Genomic DNA, 24,128 nt, shown 5'->3' on the forward strand with positions numbered 1-24,128 from the left:
TAATTAGATATATACATACATGTTTGACTGATTGACGATGTTCAAGAGTTAGCAAGGCTTACTTAATTTCTACTTTTTGATCGATACTTTACTTTAATTTAAAAAATTTAACTTAGTTATTTGACATTAAAAGAGTTGACGGATAATTCGTATAATATCTAGAAACCCGTTATTAGATGAATCAAAACAAACTTATTTAAATGAAGCTTTCAATTCATTACAGCATATATGTAAATTAATCAACCGCTCGTTCTTTGCGCGTTCCAGTAGCTGTTAGCATAAATGTTAACAAAAAATGTTAAAAGTAAAGCTAACACTGTTTACATTCACACTTTTGCAGAATTGTTGCTGCTGCATTCGTAGCCGCTGATGAGGACGTTTGCAACGATGGTCTGGAGGAAGTGTTTGGCAGGCGTCATGGGTAATACAAGCCACAACCAAGTCCTATCGATATCTGATTTTATAACTGCTTTATATTCTGCAGCTGCGATCGCAATACCACATTCTGCCTGCTGGTGGAGAATAAGCCGGCGGCCAGCCGTGATGTCTACACGTGTTTGTGCCGCGAATCCTATTACCTGCCCAATTCAACGTTGCAGGGCTTTCGCGGTGATCTGGTGGAGCTGTCCGAGGGCTTTGACAACTTCTCGTGCATACCCTGTCCGGGTGGCTGTAGTCACTGTGATCAGCATGGCGTTTGCCTCAACTTTCAGGAGGAGGACACACTCAACTTGGATGCCTGTCTGCGCCTGCTGGTCGCCATTGTGTTGGGCGCCTGCATTCTCTGCTGCGTGGTGCTCAGCGTGATTGTGTTTAGGCAACGCAAGTGCAAGGTGAATGCGGCAAGCAGACATCCCTTAGCGACAACCCAACACTCTCACTCTCAACGCTCTTTTATTTCAGGCCATTGCATCGGGCATGTGGACTGTGCTGGAGACCATCCTGCTGGGCATTGTATTACTTTATGCATCGGTTCGTTAGTTTGTCAACCAGAACTTGTCTGTATGGTAATGAAATCTCGTCTTAGGTTGCCGTCCATTTCTTTCCCGCCTCCACGGAGCGCTGCTTGCTGGAGCCCTGGCTGCGCGAGATTGGCTTTATCACGTGCTATGGTGCGATTATCTTGAAACTATATCGCCATCTGGTGGACTTTCGCACTCGCAAAGCGCATCGCTGGGTGCTCCGCGATGTGGATTTGCTCAAATATCTGGGCACCATGGTCTTTGCCGTTATTTGTTATATGTCCGCGTTCACGGCCTCGTCGCTCGATCTGCTGGAGAGCGCCCAGTTGGAGAGTCTGCGAGAGGTCAGCACCAACACTTGCCATCCCCTCAAATGGGAACTGGTGACGCAGACCAGCGAGATGCTCATCCTCTGCTTTGGCCTACATTTGGCCATTGCCAGTCGCAATGCCAATACACAGTTTCGGGTGAGCAAACGACATTAATCTGATGTCCTTTTAAATTAAGCTTATGTCTATTCAGTTAAAATAACCTAAACAAAAAAAAAAAAAAAAAAAAAAAAACAATTTCACATCTTGTTTTTATACCCTGAACCTATTTGAAATGAGAGATCATTGACATATCTCGAAGACATGCGAAAAAGTTTAAAAATAGAGTGTACAAGTTTATAGAGAAAAATTTTGTTTTTTTTTTTTTTTTTTTTTAATTTTTTGAAAATATATTAGATAAAAAGTCCATAAATATCGATAATTTAAACCTTTATGTACACATATTTATTTATTTCTAACGTTACAAATGCTAATGATACTTTTCTTGTCATTAATTATGAGCTTTAGAGAGGAACTCAAATTAATATATTTTCAAATTTTCAACAGAGATTATACGAAATCTAATGACAATCGATATATACATCGATTATTCTATATATTTAAATAATAGCTTTAGAATAAATAAAACAATAATTTTTTTCCCAACTGAATTTTATCTAAAATAAGCTTTAATTTCTTAACAATCTTTCTCTGTTTTTGTCTTCCCACAAACATAAAATTGTCTTGATAATGTTCTTAGATTTAAAATAGTTATTTTTACCACTCTTACCCATTTTGCAGGAGCGTCAATTTCTGGTGACAACATTAACGCTGGAGTTCCTTGTGTCGTCCAGTTTCTATTTTCTGCGCTTTGTCTATTTGCCGGAAATGAGTCCCAGCGCCATTTTGCTGGCGCTGTTTGTGCGCTCGCAGCTGACGAATAGCTTCGCCTTGGGTTTGATATTTGTGCCAAAATTGTGGTATCAGCACAAGCAGGTAACACAATTTGTTGACAATTTTATTTACGTCGCTTAAGTTTTTCATATGATTTACAATTAACATTTGGTTTAACATTAAGATTTATTTATTGCTAACAAAAGAACAAAAAAGAATTTAATTGGAAAAAGTGCGTCCAAAGTTTGTTCGAGCTAAATACATATACCATATATTACATATTTATATATATGTATGTATTACTACATATATATAACCTAAAAAGTTGAGATATTCCCGCCGTAGACTCAGTTTGTGATCATTTGTCCGCAGTCGCTCGTCTCGTCTCGTCTTGTATTGGTCCAAGTATATCGTAAATCGTAAATCGTACTCGTTCTTGTATTTGGTATAAACATTTGGTTGAGGAAACGATTTTTGTAAAAAAAAAAAAATTTAAATAAATAAAATAAACATCAAACTGTAATTTGAAAACGCCGAAAAAAGCTTTTTGCTAAATACAAAATTAATTTCATAAATTAAAAAAAAAAAAAAAGTATAATTTGTCGAGTTGAATTTATTATGGTTTCTATTTATTTTTGGAGTTACAAAATACAATTTTAGTATTAAGCTAACATTTTCATAAATTTTAGTCAAGCTATGAAGTTGCTGCAAGTGTCATTTTTGTACCCGAATGTTTACTGTATGTATTTATCGAAGTTCTTGATTTCATCTCATGTTGCGTATTATTTCGTTCTAACTGCACCCGAGTTCTTAAGTTCGCACAACTGTACTTGCTTTTCTTTAATTAACACGTTAACCAACACTATGGCTGCATGCGTGCGTGTGTGTATGAGTGCATGCATTTGCTTAACACACAACAGCTAAGCCATTATATAATGACAAAAATCGGTTTCCTTTAATACCCAACATGTATACCAAAGCTATAGAGTATTCTCTTCTTCTTCCACATTATAATCTATAACTCTGTGTCTCTCACTTGCGCTCTCTCTCTCTATCGCTCTGACTCTATCTGTAATTCTTTGTTAACCCATGTTACTCACTGTCTATCTCTCTAACCTAAAGTAGTTCTCTTAGCCAAAGTCCAAAATAACGTTTAGTCTCGTCGCTATTTATGTTTAGATTTTGACCTATGTTTATCTCATTTCCAGCACCACAAGAGACATAACCACGCCCACGCCCCAACAGACACACATTTATAAAAGAACACTAATAAGCCATACATAAGCTCAGAGAAAAAAACTACCTCAAAATTTAAAATCTGAAAAGCTGAAAAGCAAATCTCTTAACTTAAGTTGAACAAAAACTCTATTAAACTTTCATTAAAAGAACTATCAAGTTTACAAATTAAATTTCTCAGTATATATTTTATTTCAAGCCACTCGCACTAAAAATTACAGGATTTTTATACACATTTTCTCTGAGTGTAATCATACAAATTCCATACACAATTTGACACGAATCGCACTAAAAATTTCTTCTTCTATACTTTTACCAATTCTCAATATTTATAAATTCTGTTTTTCTATACGTTAACCCTTGCTGTTCAGTTAAAATTTCCGTTTCCTTAACCATTTCCGTTTCAACTGTTTCAAACGTTAAGCGTTAGCTTTTCCGTTTTTGTTTCGGTTTCCGTTTCCGTTTTCATTTCCGTTCCGTTCCGTTTCCGTACGGTACGCTGAGTGTGTGGTTTGCGGTGTTTGTTGCATCTTCATAGCTTGCAGGTTCGTTCGCTTGCGTATGATCTATCAATGCGTTTACCTGTGGATGCTTTCAAGGGTACGTCACACGATGCCGGCCAGCGTTTGGGCGGCGGCTATGCGGGCCTGTGCCTGGGCGATCCCGACATTGGTGAGCTGACCATATCCGAAATGAGTCCCGAGGATATACGTGCCGAACTCAAAAGGTGAGCGCCATTAACAGTTCCGATTACGTTCACGTTTGATTGCCATTCCGTTCCGCCCGACTGCAGACTGTACACACAACTGGAGATACTGAAGAACAAGACACTGCGCCAGGATAATCCGCACATTAGCAAAAGGCGCGGCGGTCGCAAAGCGGGTCACCGCCGCTTCTCATTGCAAGTAAGTGACTGAAGATCAACTGGCCGTCAAGTCAGCGTCTTCACTGTAAAATACATTTACATCAAGGCCCAGTCCAGCCAGTGAAATGAACAAAGCTCTTACTTGCAAAGCAAAGCCAAAAGTTGTCTCGATGTTTTTAAAACGCAAAAACCAAGTTTTCCCAGCCCGAGCCCCCTATCAAAGCCCAAGCTCTCCCACTTTCTATCTATATATCTCTTTTTCTCTTTTTCTCTCTCTCTCTCTCTCTTAAACTCCATTTTCACTTGTAAAATCTTTCTGTGTCAATATATATGAATATTAATATGAAATATCTATACATATATCATTGTTCTTGTCATGACTTGTATTATATAATGAAACAAACAAATCAAAAACTCAAACCCACCAACAAAAACCAAAAAATAAACTATATGTAGAAAAAGGGCAGCAAAGATAAGGTAAGCAACGCCAGTCTCTCTCTCTCTCTCTCTCTCTGTCTGTCTCTCTCACTGTTAAATACACGTAAAGTTAACCTAAAGAAAAATCTATCTAAAACATAACCTAACTATGTGTTGTGTCTAACCTAAAAAAAAAATTAATTAATTAAAGTATAGAATTGCGCACGTTTGTCTATAGCGCCTAACTCAACGTAACATATCGTTAAGTCTTTAACTACCACTGAGCATGCAGGCCTAAGCTACCAAAAAAAAACCCACTAAAAAATGAAATAACTGATTGTACCTTTGTGTCCTCTGAGTCTCTGTCTACAGTGTCCCCCAACATGCATGAACACCCAATAGCACTTCATACATAGTACTCGTATCTAAACTAAATATAAAATAAAATAAATATATATTCAACAAAAGAACTAACAAATGCACTCAACAAAATTATATTGCTGAATCGAGAAACTGCCCTATATAATATGTAGAAAAACCTTTCGCAGGCTTTAAGTGCCAAACATCGCAGCAATAAGCATCATCAGGATATTGAGATAACCGAAGCGGAGCCATCACGCACGCCCGAGGACTCAGTTTGCAGTGGCGAGGGACCGACAGATACCTATGCCGAAATATCGGGCATATCGCATTCAATGCTATCCCATTCCATGGTATCACATTCCGTTGTCTCGCACTCCAAGTAAATCTTGAGCGATGCGCCCCCAAATTCTTGTAAATAACTCAAAGGAAGATAGAAACACAAAACAAAAACTAGGAATATATTAATGCTATATACACATACATATATAGTATATAGTATATATAGTATTTATATATATATGTGAATGTATGTAACTGAGAATTAGGTGCAGCATTATAACAAATAGCGCAACAACACAAACAATAAAAGAAATTACTTTAATTTTTTGCAATGAGAATGAGCAAATGTTAAAAAATATATATTAAAAATATAATATATTAAAGAAAAAACTAAGAATCGTATATATACAAACAATAAAAAACATTACTTTATTTTAACAAAAAAAGAAGACGAAGAAGAGTGTGCCATGGAGCAGTGTTGAATAACAACAAAAGAAAATGTGAAAATGAATTTTTGTACAATTTTGATAAATTTTTAAGAGCTGTTTTTGTGCGTGTGGTTTGTTTGTTTGTTTTTCATTTATTCAAATGTGACAAGAGCAAGAAGATGATCAAATTGAAATAGACGAGTTAAAAACAGAGCCCACCTGTGTAGGTAAACGTTAAACTGTTGCAGCAATATAAGTTTTCTAACACTGCTTGTTTTACTCTCTATTATTTGAAATAATTTCAACTGAGTTCCTTGAAAGTAACTAAAGAAAATATATGTTTCATAATTTACCTATCATTTGTCAACCGCAATACAAATATCTAATGAAAAACTCAAAAGACAATTCCTAATGGTCGTAAATCAGTTGTAAATTTGAGCTTATAGGCAATACTTACTTATACACATACTAGAAATTCTTGAAATTCCCAAACCTCCACCCCATCCAGTCCTTCCCCCTTTAACTAACTACTTACACAATCGACGCCTAGACTTTAAAATATGTATGTACTTTATATAATTATATAAAATATACTGAAAGATTTATTGTAAAACCACAGCAACTAATCAGCGTATAGCGAATATTTGTATATACTATACCAATACATGCATATACATATATATGCATATGGTTAATGATTTATGTGCATATCTGAAGTATGCGAAATTAAAAAAAAATAATAATAATAATAATAATAACAAAAAAACTCGATCAAAGCGAGGCACTTGTTAACTTTCTGACAGAGCGAACAAAAAATTGAAAAGGTAAAAAAATTATTAAATTGTTGTATAATTTTACAGTTTAAAAATATGGGGGGCGGGGCAGGTTTAACGATCGTTCTGAATGTTAATAATAGTCTAGTAGTTAAAGAAAAATAAGAAGAAAAATCATTTGTGCAAAATGAAAATTTTTTTGATTTTAATAAAATTTTGTTTCAACCAACTATAATTTTTAATAAATAAAATAACGGAATACATTTGAAATGTATTTTGAAATTGTATAACTCCGATAGCCACATAAGACATTTAAATGCAAAATAATTCAGAATAGATAAGTCCAAATAAATGAGAACAAAGAAAAAGATTACAAAATCCATCTGAAAACATACATAGGCATTTACATGAGGTATATATGTATATATATATAAGCCTAAAAGATTGGAAAAATATTTGAAAACTAGTTAAAAACAAACACAGACACACACACAGAAAAACATGCATGCAACAAGTTGAGCATTTAAAAAATAAAAATAAAAAAACTCTTTTTGATTGCGTTTGATCAAAGAGGTATGTGTATAAAATATTGATATATTGAACTAAATGGCATATATACATAAATATATAAATTATATAGGAATGTATGTAATTGAAAATAATGTATGTGTGTGTATCAGCATTACAATAACAAACCAATTTAAGAAATATAAATAACAAATATATGAAATATGACATAATAACAATTAAAATAAAAAAATACATAAATAGATGGCATACTAAAATTTAGTTGCTCATTGCAAACGAAAATTTCTCAAAAATTCAAAAACAAAAAAACATTTTGCAAGTGTGATAGTGTTCATAATATTCGTTCATTGTAATTAAATGTAATAAAAGAAGAAGCAGAGAAAAAAAATCCCCAATCACGCGATAATTACAAATTGTAATCCTTTGTCTACATGTATTCCCGTTTAAGGCAAGGGCAGGGCTAAGGAAAAATGAAACCTAACAAAAAGAAATTGTAACGCAAATTAATTTCAAAAAGTGAATTACAACAGAAAAGCAAAACAAGCAAATTACAAAAACCAAAAGAGCGACAACAAAAAATGATACTAATAAATATAAATAATGATTAAATCAAATATTTAAAATGTGTATTTTATTTAGAAATCGATGAGGGAGAAAGTTGAAAGAGTCGAAAAGGAAACAATTGCATAAATGTTACTTTCGTGCTACTCGTAGAGAAGTTCCTTTTTAAGTGATTTCTTCTGTGCGAGCTATATATAAGACATATGTGACAAACTGACAGGATCTGATATATATTTGGATATTTTAAAGAGAAGGCTATTTGCTAATCTGCACCATACATATGGCTAAAAGGTCATACAAAATCTGCCGTACAACTAGTTATTTACTATATGATAAAAACTAGGAGACCTATAGTACTCGTATACTAGATGATATACAGCAGTAGACATAGCATATACAAAAAGGTATTATACCAGCAAATATATAATATATATAAGATGTATCTGTACAATAAGGTACATACATAACTTATGATAGAGCTAGGCTGAGCTAGTGTTACTTTTACTAGCCTTTTCGCTTTTACTTTGTTATACTGTTATACTTTGTACATATTCTTAGTACAACTTGAAGAAGAAAACTTGAATGGCTTCAAAGAGTATTGAGAACTATACTAAAATCTAATCATACTTGAGAAATATCATCTATTATCATCGCTCCTATCGAAACTAGCTTCAACGTAAGTACATTCCTATATATAAAACCCAGTCAATAAACATATGCAAAGACAATCTGATACAAACGCTGCTCTTATAATATTTCTACAATTCGGACCTTTATTCGTTTATAGTATACTATATATATAGATCTCTTCAATTCATTTCCTTATTTTTAAAATTTAATTGAAATATTGCTTGAACATGATCTCAAGAATTTGTTTTTTTCTCATTTGTCTTCTTCAGTTTTTCGTTTTGTTAGATTGCAAATTACATACAAATTATGAATTAATTTAATTTAAATTTAATTATAACTTTAATTACAGTTTTTAAGACTATTTACTCACTTTGCTTGCTTTGTTCGCCATCATTTGGTAGTTAGTTAATTAGTTAGTTTTACTTAGTTAGGATCTAGCAGTTATTATTTGCATTTAGTACGTATCGATATTTTTCTTTTCGTTTCTCACTTTTGCTTTTATTATTTCTATTTATTTTTCTTTTGTTTTCTATTTTCTTTGTTTTTGAGAGAAGCGAGCTTTGCGTTTGGTTTTGTTTTTTGGTTGCTTTTGATCGTCAACTTGGTTTATTAAAACTTAAATAAAAATTACAATAATTAGTTAATTACTTACAATTTATTTTGGTTTTACATGCGCTGCGCATTTGTTTTTGTTGCTGTGCCTATATGTGTGTGTGTGAGTGTGTGTAGGTAGACTTTTTATTTGAGTGTATTAATAATAGTATATAGTTGTAATATTAGATGTACATTATACATTTATATAACACTATATCTGCTTTGTAAAAATTTACAATTGGTTTTGGTTGCTTTTTGTTTTTATGTTTTCCATTTGCTACAGTTTAGTTAAATTAGTAATTAGTTTTTAGTACATACAACTTGCAAGTAAATTAATTGATTAAAAATCTTTTAAATGTTGTTCAAAAAACTATTAATTATTATCATATATTACAAAAACAATTATTATATATATATTTGTTTATATATGTATATAAGCTTGTTACGTTACGACTTGTGTTTACTTGTGTTTTGTTTTTTTAAAAGCTTAGTTTATCAAAAATTGTTAATAGATATATATATATATATATTGTTTTTGTTTCTGTTTTTTAAACTAGTTTGGCGCGTAAAGCTGTGTTGCGTTTTGCATAGATTTCATTTTCGTTCTATATAAAATTTGCTCTTAAATACTTTTTGTCTTGCGTTTTAAAATGCGCTTAAAAAGAACTTAAATAATTTATAACAAACAAATCGGGTTATCATTTAGAATGTACAAAACCAGTTAAGCAGATAAATTGATTTTTAAAAAAGAAAAGAAAAAAGTAGAAAACAAACAATATTAATTAAATCACTAAGCAATATTAATTGTAATTTTAATTAGTTTATAAACAATTTTCATAATTTATAATTCGTAAATAATTTTAAAGCCAAACAAACGAGATCCTGCTCGTATGCAAATGAAGCAAAAAGCGTTTCTTTTCATTCCTTTTTATCTAAGGATTTTTTGAGTAAAAATTTTGAAAAATTTATCATATTTTTCAAGTATGAGAATAAATAACTTGAGAGTTGTTGTTGTTTTTTTTTTCGTTTTTTCTTCTTTTTTTTCGAATTAAGTGTGCAAAATGTTTATAAAACAAATTAATTTAAGTTTTGCGCGTAGGTAAAAATATCGTCAATATGAGTTTTAGCTTGAAACAAGTTTAAAGAATATAAGAATATTTGATAGAAAAATATATACTTCACTTAATAATGTATAAATAATATATGCGGATCTAGATATAGGTGTAATTGTAGGTGTAGGTTTGGGGGTGTGTGAGTGCGCAGGTGTGAGTGTGCGCTATAAAAGAGGATTAACAAATACGATACAAAATAATATGCTTTAAAATCTCAGAGAATAACAAAATTATGACTTATAAGACATGACATGACAAAGTTTATATATATAAATATATATATCATATAAAAATAAAAGGAAAATCAAATATCGGTTTGAATGAACTTAACAATAGAAAACGCCATTGTAGTACAATTTTAACTATAAGTATTATTTTTTTTTTTTTGTTTTTTTTTCCGGTTTGATAGTAAAAATTCTAATTTAGAGTCTAGCAGCACTTCGAAGATTTGCCAGTCGTTGGTTGCTTGTGATCCATCCATCCGTACATCCATCTATCCGCCCCATCATTGTTGTCGTCTTTAGAAAGGTCTTTCATTACAGTTGCTCCACTTGCTCCAATTGTAAAATCGTCGCAATCCAGTTCGTTTCAGTTTCAGTTACTTTTATCTTTTTGCTTTTATGTTTTAGGCCACATTCTCATGTTGTGTGGGTTTCTTTGGGTCAACTATGGTCCGGCCACCGCTGGGCCTATCCTAGAGCGGATGCAGCTTTGTCGTGTGCACGGTGAGTGCGCTGCGTTGCGTGAATCGCTTGTCACAGTACGGACAGGTGTACGGCTTTTCGCCGGTGTGTGTGCGTATGTGTTTCGTGAGATAGTCCTTCACGCTGAAGGACTTCTCACAGTAGCCACAATGAAATGGTTTTTCACCTGCAATTACGAACAATACACAATTCTATGGATTAGCATTTATCAAACGGCTGCACCGCACACTTTTATGCCTTTCTTTTGTTTTTTGGTTTTTTTGATGCCGTGCAGTTCCAACAAAAACTTTCGTTTCGTTTGATAGATTTTGGTACAGAGAAAATATATATAATATATATTATATAGATATATATACATGTATATTGATTTGCACGTAATCATCAAACTAATATATATATATATATATATATATATATATATAGTTAAGCATGGTTTATGTTGTGTATATAATATATATATTTTGTTGTTGGATTTGTGTGTTAAAATGCATTTTATAAAGACATATTATTACGTAATGAGATGAGGCGGGGCGATACGTTGTTTTTGGAATTATTCTGGTATTACTTATACTCGCTTTTTATCATTTGGTTATTCATTATGTACTTGCAGAAGAACTTAATACTATGTATGTATAGAATGGTATAAAAGCTATCATCTTATATGATTTCATGTGGGCAGATCTATAAACATAAAATAGTCGAATAGATTAAGTTTTACTTTAGATTTATATAACTTTTGTATAGAATATATAGAACATCTCCAACTCTCAAAGCTTTATATTAATTGCATTATTACATTTAATGATCTGTTTAATTTTATACCTTTCACACAAACATAATTTCTAATTCTGCTGCAAGTAGCTAAAGCTTCGTATTTTTGTACTTTTATTTATTATTTCAAATTTTGAAATTTTGCATTTGTGCGCTGACTAATCGAAGATTATGGCAAATGCGAACCGGGTTTTATCAAATTTCTTCAAACAATTTATGACTGCACAACTTTAGCGCCAACCGATCGCAACTGTACTTTTTGTGGATCATGTGGACTCTGTGAGGTCTACGCTTTGCCATGCTCTTCGGCGTCACTGTGTGTGTGTGTGTATGCGTGTGATTGTGTGTGTACGTGTCTGCTTGTGTTTGTGAGCGAGAGCGAGAAAGTATCGAGTACTGAGTATATATTGAATATTGAGTATTTGGTATGACAAATGGATATGAAGGTAATTTGCATAAGACTTTACTTTTTATTTAAGTATATTTTTTTTATTGAAATTTGTTTTTATTTAATTTTGTACTTTTTTTTTTTTTTGGTATTGGTGTATTTGCACTTTGAACGAGTCGAGTTGAGTTGAGTTGAGTTGAGTTGAGATTGATTGATTGATTGACTGAGTTGATTTGAGAGTCGATTGATTGATTGATTGACTGACTGAATTGATTTGATTTGAAAATATATTGCTTCTCACCCGTGTGAGTCGTTAAATGTTTGTTCAGGTAATCCTTAACAGTGAACGCCCTGCCACAAAAGCCACATCTAAATGGTTTCTCACCTGTATGTATGCGAGTGTGCTGTTTTAGTGTATTCGATTGAGTGAAGGACTTGCCGCAGTAGGAGCACGTGTAGGGGCGTTCTTTGGGCGTGGCGCTGTTTTTTTTTTTTTTTTTTTTTTTTTTTTACAATATATTTAGAGTATTTGCAGTGCAGGGTAAAAAAAAAAACAGAAAAAAGAACAAGAGAGAGAAAAAGATGAGAATAATTTGATTAGTAACATTCATTATCTGAATAATATTTCATTGGACACTTAAACAAAGAGAAAGAGAGAGAGAGAGAGAAATATATATATACAGAGAAAACACAATAACAACGTTTGAAGCGCATGGGCCACGTCCCATGGCACTTGAAGAACGCGCCCATGCGCTCAGCCTCGGGACTGATCTTAAGGAAAACAAACAAAAATATATATGTATATATATATAGTAAATAAATGGTAAATTGGTTAAACAATAATATCAAGCGAGATGCTGCCAACAACCGTTCAACATTTGAGCTCAAGATCTGAGCTGAGCTGAGCAAATAATCAAGAATTCGAATCAATATCTCTGCTCTGCGCTCGCTCTCGATTTTCATTGCTGCTGCGAGAGTCTGTTTGCAGCATCTACATCTTTGTGTTGTCGATTTCTTTCAATAGATTAGCGTATAAATGTGGAATTTACTCTGCTTCGCCCGTGTGTATTTTGCGGTGCATGTTCAGCGTGCCGGGCGTCTTAAATGTTTTGGGGCAATCGGGACATTTGTGCCGGATCTTGTGCGCCAGATCCGCGGGCACAGATTGCGTGCTGACCAGGACACTGGTGGCGGCGCCAGTTGTGCCCGCCGGCTGGACACCAGGATTCGCTTGTATGGCATAGACAGGCACTGAATTGACCACATCGCCGCTATCGCTCAAACTAAGTGGTTCCTCCTTAATGATGACCTGCAATCAAGTGAAGTAGATGTATTTAAAATGGACATCTTAGACTTATATACTAAAGTCACAAGAGACTAGCAGATACAGTACAATAAACGAGCTAATATAATACTGATAGCAATGGTATACCATGAGCAAATCGTACCTGCGGATGTGCTACTGTTGCTCCAGTGCCGTTCTTTAGCAGTTTCACTGTTAGGGGCGGCACTTTCTGCGTTGACGGATCGTTCAGGTCCTCCTGATGCTGTTGCTCCTGGAGTTCACGTTGTCGCTGTTGCTCCTGCTGCTGTTGCTGTTGTTCGAGTTGCTGGTGATGGTGATCCTGCTGATGGTGTTGCACTTGCTGCTGTTGTTGTTGTTGCTGCTGTTGTTGTTGCTGCTGCTGTTGTTGTTGCTGCTGCTGTTGTTGTTGCTGCTGGTGCTGCTGCTCTTCGGGCGTCAGTCTCATATCACGTGGCGCTATAGCTGGCATTTCATCCGGCGTCACCGGTGCCTCCTGATGATCCATAAACGCCTGCTGTCCAGTTGCCAACATCGCCGCATTGAACACGTTGCCACAGTGCGAGCATTTATATTCGTTGGGATTCTGAGTCACAGAATTGACACCATAAACGCTACACACAATGCAGCGCGCTAAAAATGCCGTCTGATGCGTCAGCCGATGGTGCTCATCCACCTCCAGCGCACTAGCAAACTTATCATCACAGTTGGGACACGCATAGCTAAGCGGCTTCAGTTGCTGCTGCTGCTGTTGTTGTTGCTGCTGCTGTTGTTGATGCTGCTGCTGCTGCTGTTCGATGAGAGCGCTCTGGGCATTGAGTGAGATGCCATGACAGAGCTGCATATGCTCGGCCGCATGCTGGATGCGCTCGAACTGCTGATGGCACATGGGGCAGTAGTGCGGACTAATCACATTCGGATCCATGCTGAGATTGGGAAGAAATGTTGTCTTAAGCGTGTCCATGCTGTGGCTGGTGGGGACTACTGCTGATCCTCCTCCTGCTGCTGCTGCTGCGGCTGCTGCTGCGGCGGCGGCTGCGGCTGCTGCAGACGTTATATTGTTGGCTATCACGGCGGCAACTTGATGCGTCGGCTGTCCCTGCTGCGTGTGCTGATGCGGCTGATGGTGTTCCTCGGGACGTGGCAGACGCAATTCCTGTGGGTTTGTGCTAGACTTTAACATTTCTCTCTTCAAGCTGGGGCAGTCAGGCAGGCAGACAAGCAGTCAGGCAGGCTTAATATAATTGCTGAGTAGTTTTTTTACTCTTTTTTTTTTTTTTTTTGCTTTTAGTTTAGTTTAGTAAGCGGCTTAGGTATGCGCGTGTATTTCCTGCGGCACCAGTTCTGTAATGATGCATTTTTCAGGCAAAAACTCAGCATTTCATATTAATTAGTTCGTTAAGCGTAGCCCAACCAAGAAAATTCGCATTCAAATGTTTCTTCTGTGTTACATGTTTACATGCTCAACATGCTAGCAATACCTGAGAAGAAACATCCGAGTAATGATTAATTTCAGTTACAATTCTTTGAAGTCATGACTATATATAAAACTCTATTTAAGAAATCATTACATTATTGGTTTTGCTTTGAATAGAATTCTATCTGTTCTTTATGATGTGCAAAAAATAACATTTAAAAATTCGGTTAAATATGATCTTTTTGAAAACTGATTTCTGTCAAATAAATATATACTAAAGTCGAAAACTATACTGAAATCAATCGTCATTAAAATCAATTTTTAATCAAATTTAATCAATTTAATTTCAATATAGACTAATAAAAATTTTCAAAGTCCAAATCTAAAAATTATTAAATACTGGAAGATTGGAATAATATTCAAGTAACATTTCAAAAACAACATAACCTAAACTCAGATATTTTTATTTAATATTATGCGAGTTGATTTTCAAAGATTTCAAAAATCTTACTCGGCCGGGTATACGACTTTTCAATACATATAGCAATGGCATGCAAAGCTTACTTCCTTTTTCATGCACTTAGCGGCTACGTGCGTAAAAAATAAGTATGTATTTCGCCAAGCGAGGCGAAGAAAGCTGCGGTACGGCGAGATAATGAAAGCTGTGCCTGTAGCTGCGCTCACGCTCACACACACAAGCAAGAAGAATGGAAAAAAAGCGGGCTGTCCTGTTGCAGCAAGTGTGAAGCAAAAAAGGCATAATAATAGTAGAAAACACACAAACACACACTTAGAAGAGAGCAAATAGCAAAGGCGGCGCAAATTAAGCGTAAATTAGCACAGAAAATCAGAAATTTGACGAGGCTAGTGACGGCGGAGGCGGTGGTGGTGGTGTTGGGGGCAGCGGCAGCGGTAGCGACGACTGTCACGGCGGCGACTCTCGCCTCGCGCGCAAAACGAAACGAAATCGGAAATCAGTTGGCGCTGTCGCTGCTGCGGCGGCTGCTTCTGCTGCTTCTACCGATCTCTGTGCTTCTGTTTCGCTGCTTCTAGTTGTGTTCCCCCAAGTTTGACCCCCAAGTCTCCCCCCTCGACACACACACAAAGACACAGACACATGTACATAGTCAAACACACACACACACGTATGGGGACAGGCAATGCGTTCAAATCGAAAATTTTTTCGGTCCGTCACTGTCATATTCTAAATTCGGAATTCTATTTTGATTTTTTTCTTTTTTTGTGCTGCGTTTGCTACGCGTTTTTATTCCAAGCCCTTACCAGCGTTTCCACGTATTGCACTTATATTTTATAACGGCCGTTTTATGGCGAATTTGCCAATCAATTCAACAACATTTTCTTTGTATTTGTACAACAAAAATACATTAACTTTTCACTTTTATTATTATTTTTGGCGAAAAATGTACAAGTACAACAAAAAGTATCGAAGACATCGATACTTTTGCGTATTTCACTTTGTACTGCAATTCCGACATCGATTACATATCGATATTTGTGACTGTGCTGCCAGACAGTTAAGATAAACTTCTAAACAGCAATAACCGTGGTGAGCACATTGATTTATGACGTCAGGTCTACAAGTTTCATATACATACTATATAGTCGCTGATATAATATATAGATAAATAATATTAATTTGAGTATTGATTGAAAATAACATTAATACAAAGTAACCACATACAGTAATTTCACTGCATACTAAATTTTTCCACAATAGCAACAGATGCATTAGTTTAATTATATAGGAGGACCATTAAGTTTACAAAAGTCTTAGTTGTTAGTTATAATAAGAACGTTCTCATCTCGAACACAAATGCCAACATTTTGTAAGCGCACCTTATAAATGGCTTCTGCCATGCTCCTCACCTAATATAATAAAGTTAATGATTAGCCATTTTTAAGTTATTGAAATTTTAAGCTATTGAAATTTCCTTATATATACTTAATTTTGGTTGTTTTCGACCACTTAGCCGATCTGTGCTGAAGTGCCGCCAAACTTCAGCCTGGACAACATAGGAAAATCTGATAATGTGACGTCACAAGAGTGCTGTTAGTTAACATTAAAAGTAACGTGACTGCTCTTTGCGCAACCTACTGTGTCTTTTAACAGTGTAATGTGCTTCTAATTTCACAATATAGAAAAACAAAAAAGTTGAAAAGTTGGAAACAAAAGTGATTGAAGAGAATTTCAATAGATTTGTCAATAAAATAAAACAAAAAGGCCTAGCAGGCAACTTGGTCAGATTGTAATTCAGTAAAAGTAAACAAGGGACCAAGGATAAAAGTCGAACAAACCTGAGAAAAAGTTTGTATTTTTCAAAATTCCTGTGACTTGTACATAATAATATTCGATTTGTATGTTCAATAGAATGTCGTCGCCTTGGTCCAAGGTTAGCAATGAGCCCGTGCAGACAATCAACTTGGCGGACATTATGTCCGAACAGTATGCGCATCGGCTGCACGACCAGGAGCTGAAGCAACAGCAAAAGAGGCGGCAACAAAACGAGACACTTCCCACTGCCACGCCCACAAATATTGAGAGTTACTCAAATGTAGCCAGCACATCTGCTAAAGCCAGCCAGAAACCGACGCTCAGCGATGCAGGCGAATGGGAGAATTATTCGATGCTCCTCAATGACGAGGGTAAAGAGCAGACCGAACCGTTACCGGCGAGCCTTTTGAGCCTGCTGGAAGATGAAGCCGAGTCGGATGCTGTCATAGCTCAGATGTTGCAGTCTCAGTTCGATCACGAGTACAACGAGGAGCTGCGACGCATCGAACGGCAGCAGAATAAACAATCCAAGGTCACGGTGACGCTCAATAAGTTTCTGCGCAGTGGAGATGCTGAATTTCTGCACGATACAGAAGCGGGCGCAGACGAGGAGGACGATGAGTTGGCGTACCTAAAGCAGGACTGGGATTGCTTTGAGACGAACGAAAAGATGCTAGAGGCCATACCAAAGTGTGGCTTTAAACTGGATAAAGAGGGCGAAATGATAACCAAACACGATCCACAGCTTTGCGGTGTGCGCAATGCACAGCGAGTGATGTCCTTTCCGCCGGAGTTTCCCACGGGCGATGGCGCCTGCTTCGACATGAAGCTATCCAATAAAGTAGATATAACTCTCTTCTATATTTATATATATTTGACTGTATTAAATCCAAATCCATTAACAGGTCTTCAATCAGCTGAAAGCTTATTCGCGTCGTGGTCGTGCGGATCGCAAAGAAAAGGTAGCCACAGCTGAAATGGGCGTGGATGCAGCCACACGTCTGCTGCTCTACAAGTTAATAAACAATCAGATATTGGAGCAAATCAATGGCATCATATCCACCGGCAAGGAGGCAGTTATTCTGCATGCCAACTCTGATGCCAGCTACACAGGCACCAACGAGCACGGCCATGGCAATGGAGTGCTGATGCCAGCTGAACTGCTGCCCAAGGAATGTGCCATCAAGGTGTTCAAAACCACGCTGAATGAGTTCAAGCAACGCGATCGCTATATCAAGGACGACTATCGCTTCAAGGATCGCTTCAGCAAGCAGAATCATCGCGTCATCATTAACATGTGGGCGGAGAAGGAAATGCACAATCTGATGCGCATGCAGAGCATTGGCCTGAATGTGCCCGATGTGGTGGTGCTGAAGAAACATGTCCTGGTCATGCGCTTCATCGGAGACAATCACAATGCCGCGCCCAAGCTGAAAGATGCACGTCTGAGCGCCGCTGAGCTAAGCTGCGCCTACGAGGAAATCGTGGCGGCAATGCATAAGCTGTACAATGAGGCGAAGCTGGTGCATGCCGATCTCAGTGAATACAATATACTGTGGTACGAGGGCAAGTGCTGGTTCATCGATGTGGCCCAGAGCGTCGAACCGGAGCATCCCAGCGGCTTAGAGTTTCTGATGCGTGACTGCGACAACATTATCAGCTTCTTCGAGCGCCGCGGCCTGCCCAACATCTACACCAAGGAGCAGCTGTTCGAGTTTATTACCGCGCTGAATGCGGAAACACATAATGCGGCCATGCTGGAACGCATTCATACGCGTGGCGCCTCCATCAATCAGGCAACGGTGCCCAATCAAATGGAATGCCCCGATGAGCTGAAGCCGCTCGAATATCCCTTCGAGCTGGCCTGGGAAAAGTCATTGCTGGAGCGACAAATGCGACACACAGAGGCAGAACGGGACCAGGAGGCGAAGGAGGAGGTAGAGGAGTCCATTGATCAAAGCGAAACGAAGCTAAGCAACGACACTGACAACGCCAACAACACTGCCAAATGTCCTTGAAATATGTCATGCGTGTTGGTACTTGATTTGAATTTATAAAATTCAAGCAACAACCGAAAATGAATTTACTTTACTGTGCAGCTCGATATGGAATCTAGATATTGTTTTAAGTTTTTATTATTTTTTCTTAAGCAATATTGAAATAGATGTTAAGTTTGAGCTCGAAACCTACAAGGTCATATTAAGCGACAGAACGACAAGAGTTTCCCTATATATTGAACATAAAAACAAAATTTCTTTTGCTTTGCTCCTTAAATTAGCAAATTGTGTAGGTTTTTGTTTAAATATATCCTAAGCAACTGTTTAAACTCAAGGTCATAGTAAACATAGTTCTACAGGCAACAATGTCCCTACATATTTATATACCATATATAGGGTATATAGGTTTGTTTGTTTACTTTATCTTAATGGCTTTGAACTTGAATGCAAATTGTTGTTAATTAATTAATGCAAAACTGTTGAAACTCTTGGCGGCAAGTGGCACACGCGGCACATCCTCATCCGGGGGTTGTCTAATGGCTGCACGGCCACGCCCCCTCTTGTTGCCACACGCCCATTGGAAGCAATTGAACTCATTTGAGCTGCGCATTTCGCCATTAATTGAGCGATTTCCCTGCCAGGCAAAAATCATTCAATTGATTAAATCATTTCCATGCGCATTTGAATTGCAGTCGATTGGATCAGCAGCAACAGCAACATTGAACTGTGGTTTGCCGCATGCAAAGTGACGATCAGCAGTTGTTATACCCTGCGAAGGTTGGGCAAACAGGGCATATGGAGCCTGTGGTAGGTATGTGACATTGAACATATTTTGAAAAGCGATTAGGGGCATTATCAGGAAAGAAATATTGGAAAACTTTTTTCTTTGGACTTCTATCAAATCTGACATTTAAGAATTTTATGTAAAAATCTTTAAAATTATTCTAAATTAAGGCATAGTACGAAATGTGACAAGGAGTAAAACAATTTTGATCAGGTTCTGAAATATAGTTCACAATAGTATAATTATATATTTTTAATCTCTTTTCCTCTGCTGTGAGTTTTTATACATTTGACTTGAAAATGGACTTTCCACTCTAATTTGCCGTACAGCCAATTTTCTAGTGAGACTACCAGTCAAATATAGATTATCCCAGACCTGAGTGAAGCATTTCTCTAGAGTATTCCTCGTTTATTTATTGAGCCTATTCGCATTTCAAAGTAAAGCCACGTAGAAATGAGCTGGACTTTAGTAAAATAAATAGAGCGCTTGGTACGTCAGCAATCACTAGAGTAAGACATATAATACAATATACATATATAGAGACTATATAGGCATCGAATAAACAAATCTAGAATTTTTACTGAGTGCAATTCGAGTGGAAATGCTTCACATGCGTTTTGCATACACTCTATAAAGACGTAATAAGCTTGACGATCAGTCAACTGTAAATCGAGCTATATATGTGTATATAGTATATAAATTGGTTTTCCTGATTTTTCGAAATGCGTTAAATGCTATTCGAATTTTATGTAATATAATAGTACTTAATCATTATATTTGATTGCATATTCTCTGGGAAGCACGAGAATCAGATTACTATATTAAATAACTATTGGAAACTATTTAGTAATATGGGTTATATGGTTCATAGAATGCAAACAAAACTATATTATTTAGTTTATGAATAGTTTAGCTATGATTCAATTACCTTAAATCATTTTAAGCACAATCTTTTTATTTTTATGAAGCTTTTAGATTATCTTTGTACATAATTTTTTTTTTTTTTTTAATTTTCACATTTCTCAATCTAGTAATCACTTAAGAAGTTCTTAAATTCCTATTGAATATCGAAAATATGTATTACAAGTTGAGATGGATTTTGGAATCACTTAAATTCGAGACATTCGAGATTCCTCACACTTCTACAGTTAACTATTTGATGAACTCTTCTTCAATGTCTGGTACAACCTCTACTCCAAAAGGGTGTTTAGCCATTCGGTTATAGCGCTTCTCTTCATATGACGTTGACGTTCTTTGTTATGACATACATGTATATATGTATGTACATTGTTAATTTTATTTTGTAACAAGACATCAATCAAAATTGAACTCTCAGCAATCAGCAGACGCTCGAACTGCGAATAATATGGATGGATTTTAAATGTGGTTTGTGACTCGAACTTCCCTTTTCTTCTTGTTGTTTCGCTTAATGATCAGTTTCAAATAAGTTATATTGTTTTTAATATATGTATTTATTTTTAATTTTTATTTCTATTTTGACGTTGGCAACAACAAGCAACAACAAGTTCTTTGAAATTGTGAAATACATGTATATGTATGTGCGTACATATATTATTTATATACTAGATAGGCCCCATTAGGGGGCCCGGCTGCTGCTGTTGACGCAAAACAAAGCAAAAAAAAAAAAAAAAAACTGCAAACAAGTCGCACGTATTTCAGACGTAACAAAAATAGACAGATCAGAACATATGTAAGCTATGTGTATTTGTCAAATATAAATGATATACTTATGCACGTAAATCTTATATGCAAATATAGAATTTGGCAATAGTAAAAAAATTAAATTAAATGAAAAATATGTTTAAAAAAAAAAAAAAAAAAAAACAAAAACAAAATAAATTAAATATTCTCATTTGTACAAGATCTGTTCAAAAAAAAAAAAAAAAAAAAAAAAAAAAAATCTCATAAATATACTCCAATATTATTTATGAATATAGTCAACAATTGTACGATAACTATTATAATTAATATAACATTATTTTTGTAGCTGGACCAGAGCAATAACAGCGATAAAAATCGCTTTATCAAAGAAAAACAATTTAAATGAATAAATAACTAAAAAATATTAATAAAGTAATATTTTGCGTCCATCATGAGGCCAACTCAATGAGGCAATCGCTTAAGAGGTTTAACACTGACTCTTGCTAAGAACAATCCATTAGCAAAAAATAAAAATAATTTTAACCTTTAGCATAGTATTAATTTTTATTTTTCAATTTATTTTGACCTATTCTCTTCACTATAACACTAAAATCTCATAAAGTTGCCATAACAGTTAAGGCATGAAATTTGTCTTAATTAAGCGTAACAAGCTGGTAGCAATGACCATAAGAAAACCATAAAACGTAGTCGAAAAAAATTAAGGTGCCCAAACGTGTAATCAAGTCACCCTCGCTGTCGCGACCTCTTAGTGTCCAATGTCCGCAGAGCGAAGAGCTTTGCAGCTCACGACTGAACAAATATTTTTTCTTAAGTGTATACAGCATACTTACGCGCATAGCCAGGCGCAATAATAGTAAAGAAAGGCATAAGGATAGAGCATAAAATATTTGCAAATGCCGTTGCTGAGCAGAAATGTTACCTATTAAATAAAATGTTTAAACATGTAATCAAAGCACCCCTTGCACCTTGTGCTGATTCAATGCAAATAGCAAAAGCAAGTTGCAGAAAGATCACCTCTTCTTCTCTTCCTCTCGATTCGCCGGCACTTAAGCTTTATTTCTTTCAGCTTACCTAACTTTTTCTCTAGAGTGTATCCACAAGAAACCATCATTTCACGCACACACATTTGAGAGCGCACCACAAAGGAGGCTCGTCTCATGGCAGAGCTGCGACTGCGCAGTTTACCCAAAAAAGAGAGAAGACTCAAAGTGGAACTTCTGCACGCGTAGCTGCATCTCTTTCTGCCTAGCCAAAAGCTTTGCTGCCGAAAAACAGTTTCAACTTTCTTGCTCCCAGTATGACCACAAAAGAGACAACAAGAAATGTGCCATACATTCACAAACACGCATACACATTAGCTTGTGATGGCCACTTGACGCACTGCGCAGCGAAGGAGGCTCGTCGCTTGATGGCGCTGCGCTGCGACTGCTCAGTCAGCTTAATGCTGACCAAACAATGTGAAATCGTGACTGAAGTGCAGGGGTGTCATTTTAGCTTTTTTCCCGTCAAATCTGGCTTTATTTGAAGTCCCAATGCGGGAAAAATTTGAAAACGGCGGGTTGCGGGAATTCTGGCTTTAAAAAAATTAATTTAGCTCTATTTTAGCTTTATTTAATTTTCACGATTTATTTTGCTTTTTATCTTTCTCAACACTAAAAATCATGAATACAAGTATCGATACATGATTTTATATCATACAATCTATCGAAATCATTTCGTGGTATGAGCAACAGGTCTTCTTTGTCAACAAAAAAACACTAACGTGCACGAATTGGATGGGCACAGAAAGAAAAATTGATTTTGGGAAAACTCCAACAAAAACCATAGCAACAACCAACAGCACATTTCCTCTATGTGGCAAATCACACATCATCATCAAAAACCTAGGTACTCTCCGCCAAAAAAAAATTATGCGACAGCATGAGCGTTTAGCGATTTAAACTACGCCGTATTAAATGTACAGTATAATTAAACATTCGTTGGCTCCTCATTTTCTGGAGGATCTTAGAAATAAGATTGGAAGCGTTAAATTTATTTTGGTTTTGGACAAATCAAGTGACAAAGCGGCTCGGTAAATAACAATTATTTATTAAACACCTGATCTCTCTTTAAAAGATTGAATACTTTATAATTTGTATATATGTATATGCATATACATATATCTATAATTTCTACGTTAATGGTTTTAGGTCTCGTTATTAAATACGTCTCTGTTGAGAGTGGAGTGATGATTTCGACGTTCCTGATTTTAATATTTCTCTTGAAAGTGGAGATTCCTTGTCTATAGTTGAAGGAATCAAACAATTAAAAACAAATGAATAATCATAAATGAATTTAATTAAGAAAATAGTGTTTTTTAAACCCAGCTTTTATTTTGGCTTATTTTTTCTTGAATTTAGCTTCTTTTAGCTTCTTATTTTTGCCAATCTGGCTCTATTTGCTCGAAAAATTATGACAGCACTGCTGAAGTGGCCTCCTCGAGTGGCGAACAACGTCAGCGCCGCTGTTTCTGTTGCTGTTGACCGTTGAGCAAGCACAGCTACGCACACTCAGCATACACGCACACATGTGCATGTGGAATTTTGCGCTTTTATCGTTAACAATTTATTTGCATTTTTAATTTTCATGTTCTTTTGCATGCATATGCATGCATGCGTGCATGTGCATGTATGTACATATGTGTGTATGTGTGTGCTTCACAGATTGAGATTCCGCATGTGTCCACTTCGCTTCTATTTTAGCTCTAACTTGTTGCACGGCCAGTTGGCCAGTTGACCACCACCAGCAGCCGCAACAGCAACACCCGACATTGTTGTAATTCAAGTTAGCTACAAAAAT

The 24,128-nt window shown here is 36.0% G+C and overlaps 3 protein-coding genes across 24 annotated transcripts in view; 2 read left to right on the forward strand and 1 right to left on the reverse strand.

Annotated features, from left to right (window-relative positions):
* The window catches only part of smog (G-protein coupled receptor 158 smog), a 32,474-nt gene extending 25,944 nt beyond the window's left edge, over window positions 1-6,530 (forward strand). For 9 of the 15 annotated variants that reach the window (XM_089466108.1, XM_089466107.1, XM_089466110.1 and 6 more), the window contains exons 7-15: window positions 341-421; window positions 485-833; window positions 904-972; window positions 1,028-1,429; window positions 2,072-2,266; window positions 3,946-4,127; window positions 4,194-4,305; window positions 4,722-4,742; window positions 5,216-6,530. In XM_089466108.1, coding sequence (XP_089322234.1) covers window positions 341-421; window positions 485-833; window positions 904-972; window positions 1,028-1,429; window positions 2,072-2,266; window positions 3,946-4,127; window positions 4,194-4,305; window positions 4,722-4,742; window positions 5,216-5,428 — 1,624 coding nt within the window. In that variant the 3' untranslated portion in view covers window positions 5,429-6,530. Of the gene's footprint in view, window positions 1-340; window positions 422-484; window positions 834-903; window positions 973-1,027; window positions 1,430-2,071; window positions 2,267-3,372; window positions 3,574-3,945; window positions 4,128-4,193; window positions 4,306-4,721; window positions 4,743-5,215 lie in introns of those variants that run through there. The other 6 variants (XM_018002650.2, XM_089466117.1, XM_089466116.1 and 3 more) reach the window with 6 other exon arrangements.
* A 3,791-nt stretch (window positions 6,531-10,321) lies between these two features.
* Window positions 10,322-16,028, reverse strand: Cf2 (Chorion factor 2). Of its 8 annotated transcripts, none has more exons than XM_018002668.2 (5): window positions 15,815-16,028; window positions 13,262-14,597; window positions 12,863-13,110; window positions 12,115-12,293; window positions 10,322-10,820 (listed from the first exon to the last, which is right to left on the reverse strand). In XM_018002668.2, the coding sequence occupies exons 2-5, from the start codon at window positions 14,297-14,299 to the stop codon at window positions 10,645-10,647; spliced, it is 1,641 nt and encodes a 546-aa protein (XP_017858157.1). In that variant the 5' UTR covers window positions 14,300-14,597; window positions 15,815-16,028; the 3' UTR covers window positions 10,322-10,644. The 8 variants fall into 8 exon arrangements, with proteins under 8 accessions (XP_017858157.1, XP_017858155.1, XP_089322251.1 ...); XM_018002666.2 differs by having other exon boundaries at window positions 12,863-13,122; window positions 15,815-16,027; XM_089466125.1 differs by having other exon boundaries at window positions 12,863-13,122; window positions 13,262-14,272; window positions 15,815-16,026.
* Window positions 16,029-16,546: 518 nt separating this feature from the next.
* On the forward strand, window positions 16,547-23,637 carry LOC108610517 (serine/threonine-protein kinase RIO3). Its single transcript, XM_018002665.2, has 5 exons — window positions 16,547-16,859; window positions 16,923-17,667; window positions 17,732-19,634; window positions 20,639-23,361; window positions 23,480-23,637. The coding sequence occupies exons 2-3, from the start codon at window positions 16,924-16,926 to the stop codon at window positions 18,842-18,844; spliced, it is 1,857 nt and encodes a 618-aa protein (XP_017858154.1). The 5' UTR covers window positions 16,547-16,859; window position 16,923; the 3' UTR covers window positions 18,845-19,634; window positions 20,639-23,361; window positions 23,480-23,637.
* Window positions 23,638-24,128: the final 491 nt, after the last annotated feature.

This window comes from Drosophila arizonae, chromosome 3 (assembly GCF_054131065.1).
Source record: "Drosophila arizonae isolate 15081-1271.41 chromosome 3, UAZ_ARI_1.0, whole genome shotgun sequence".
Taxonomy (NCBI): Eukaryota; Metazoa; Arthropoda; class Insecta; order Diptera; family Drosophilidae; genus Drosophila; species Drosophila arizonae.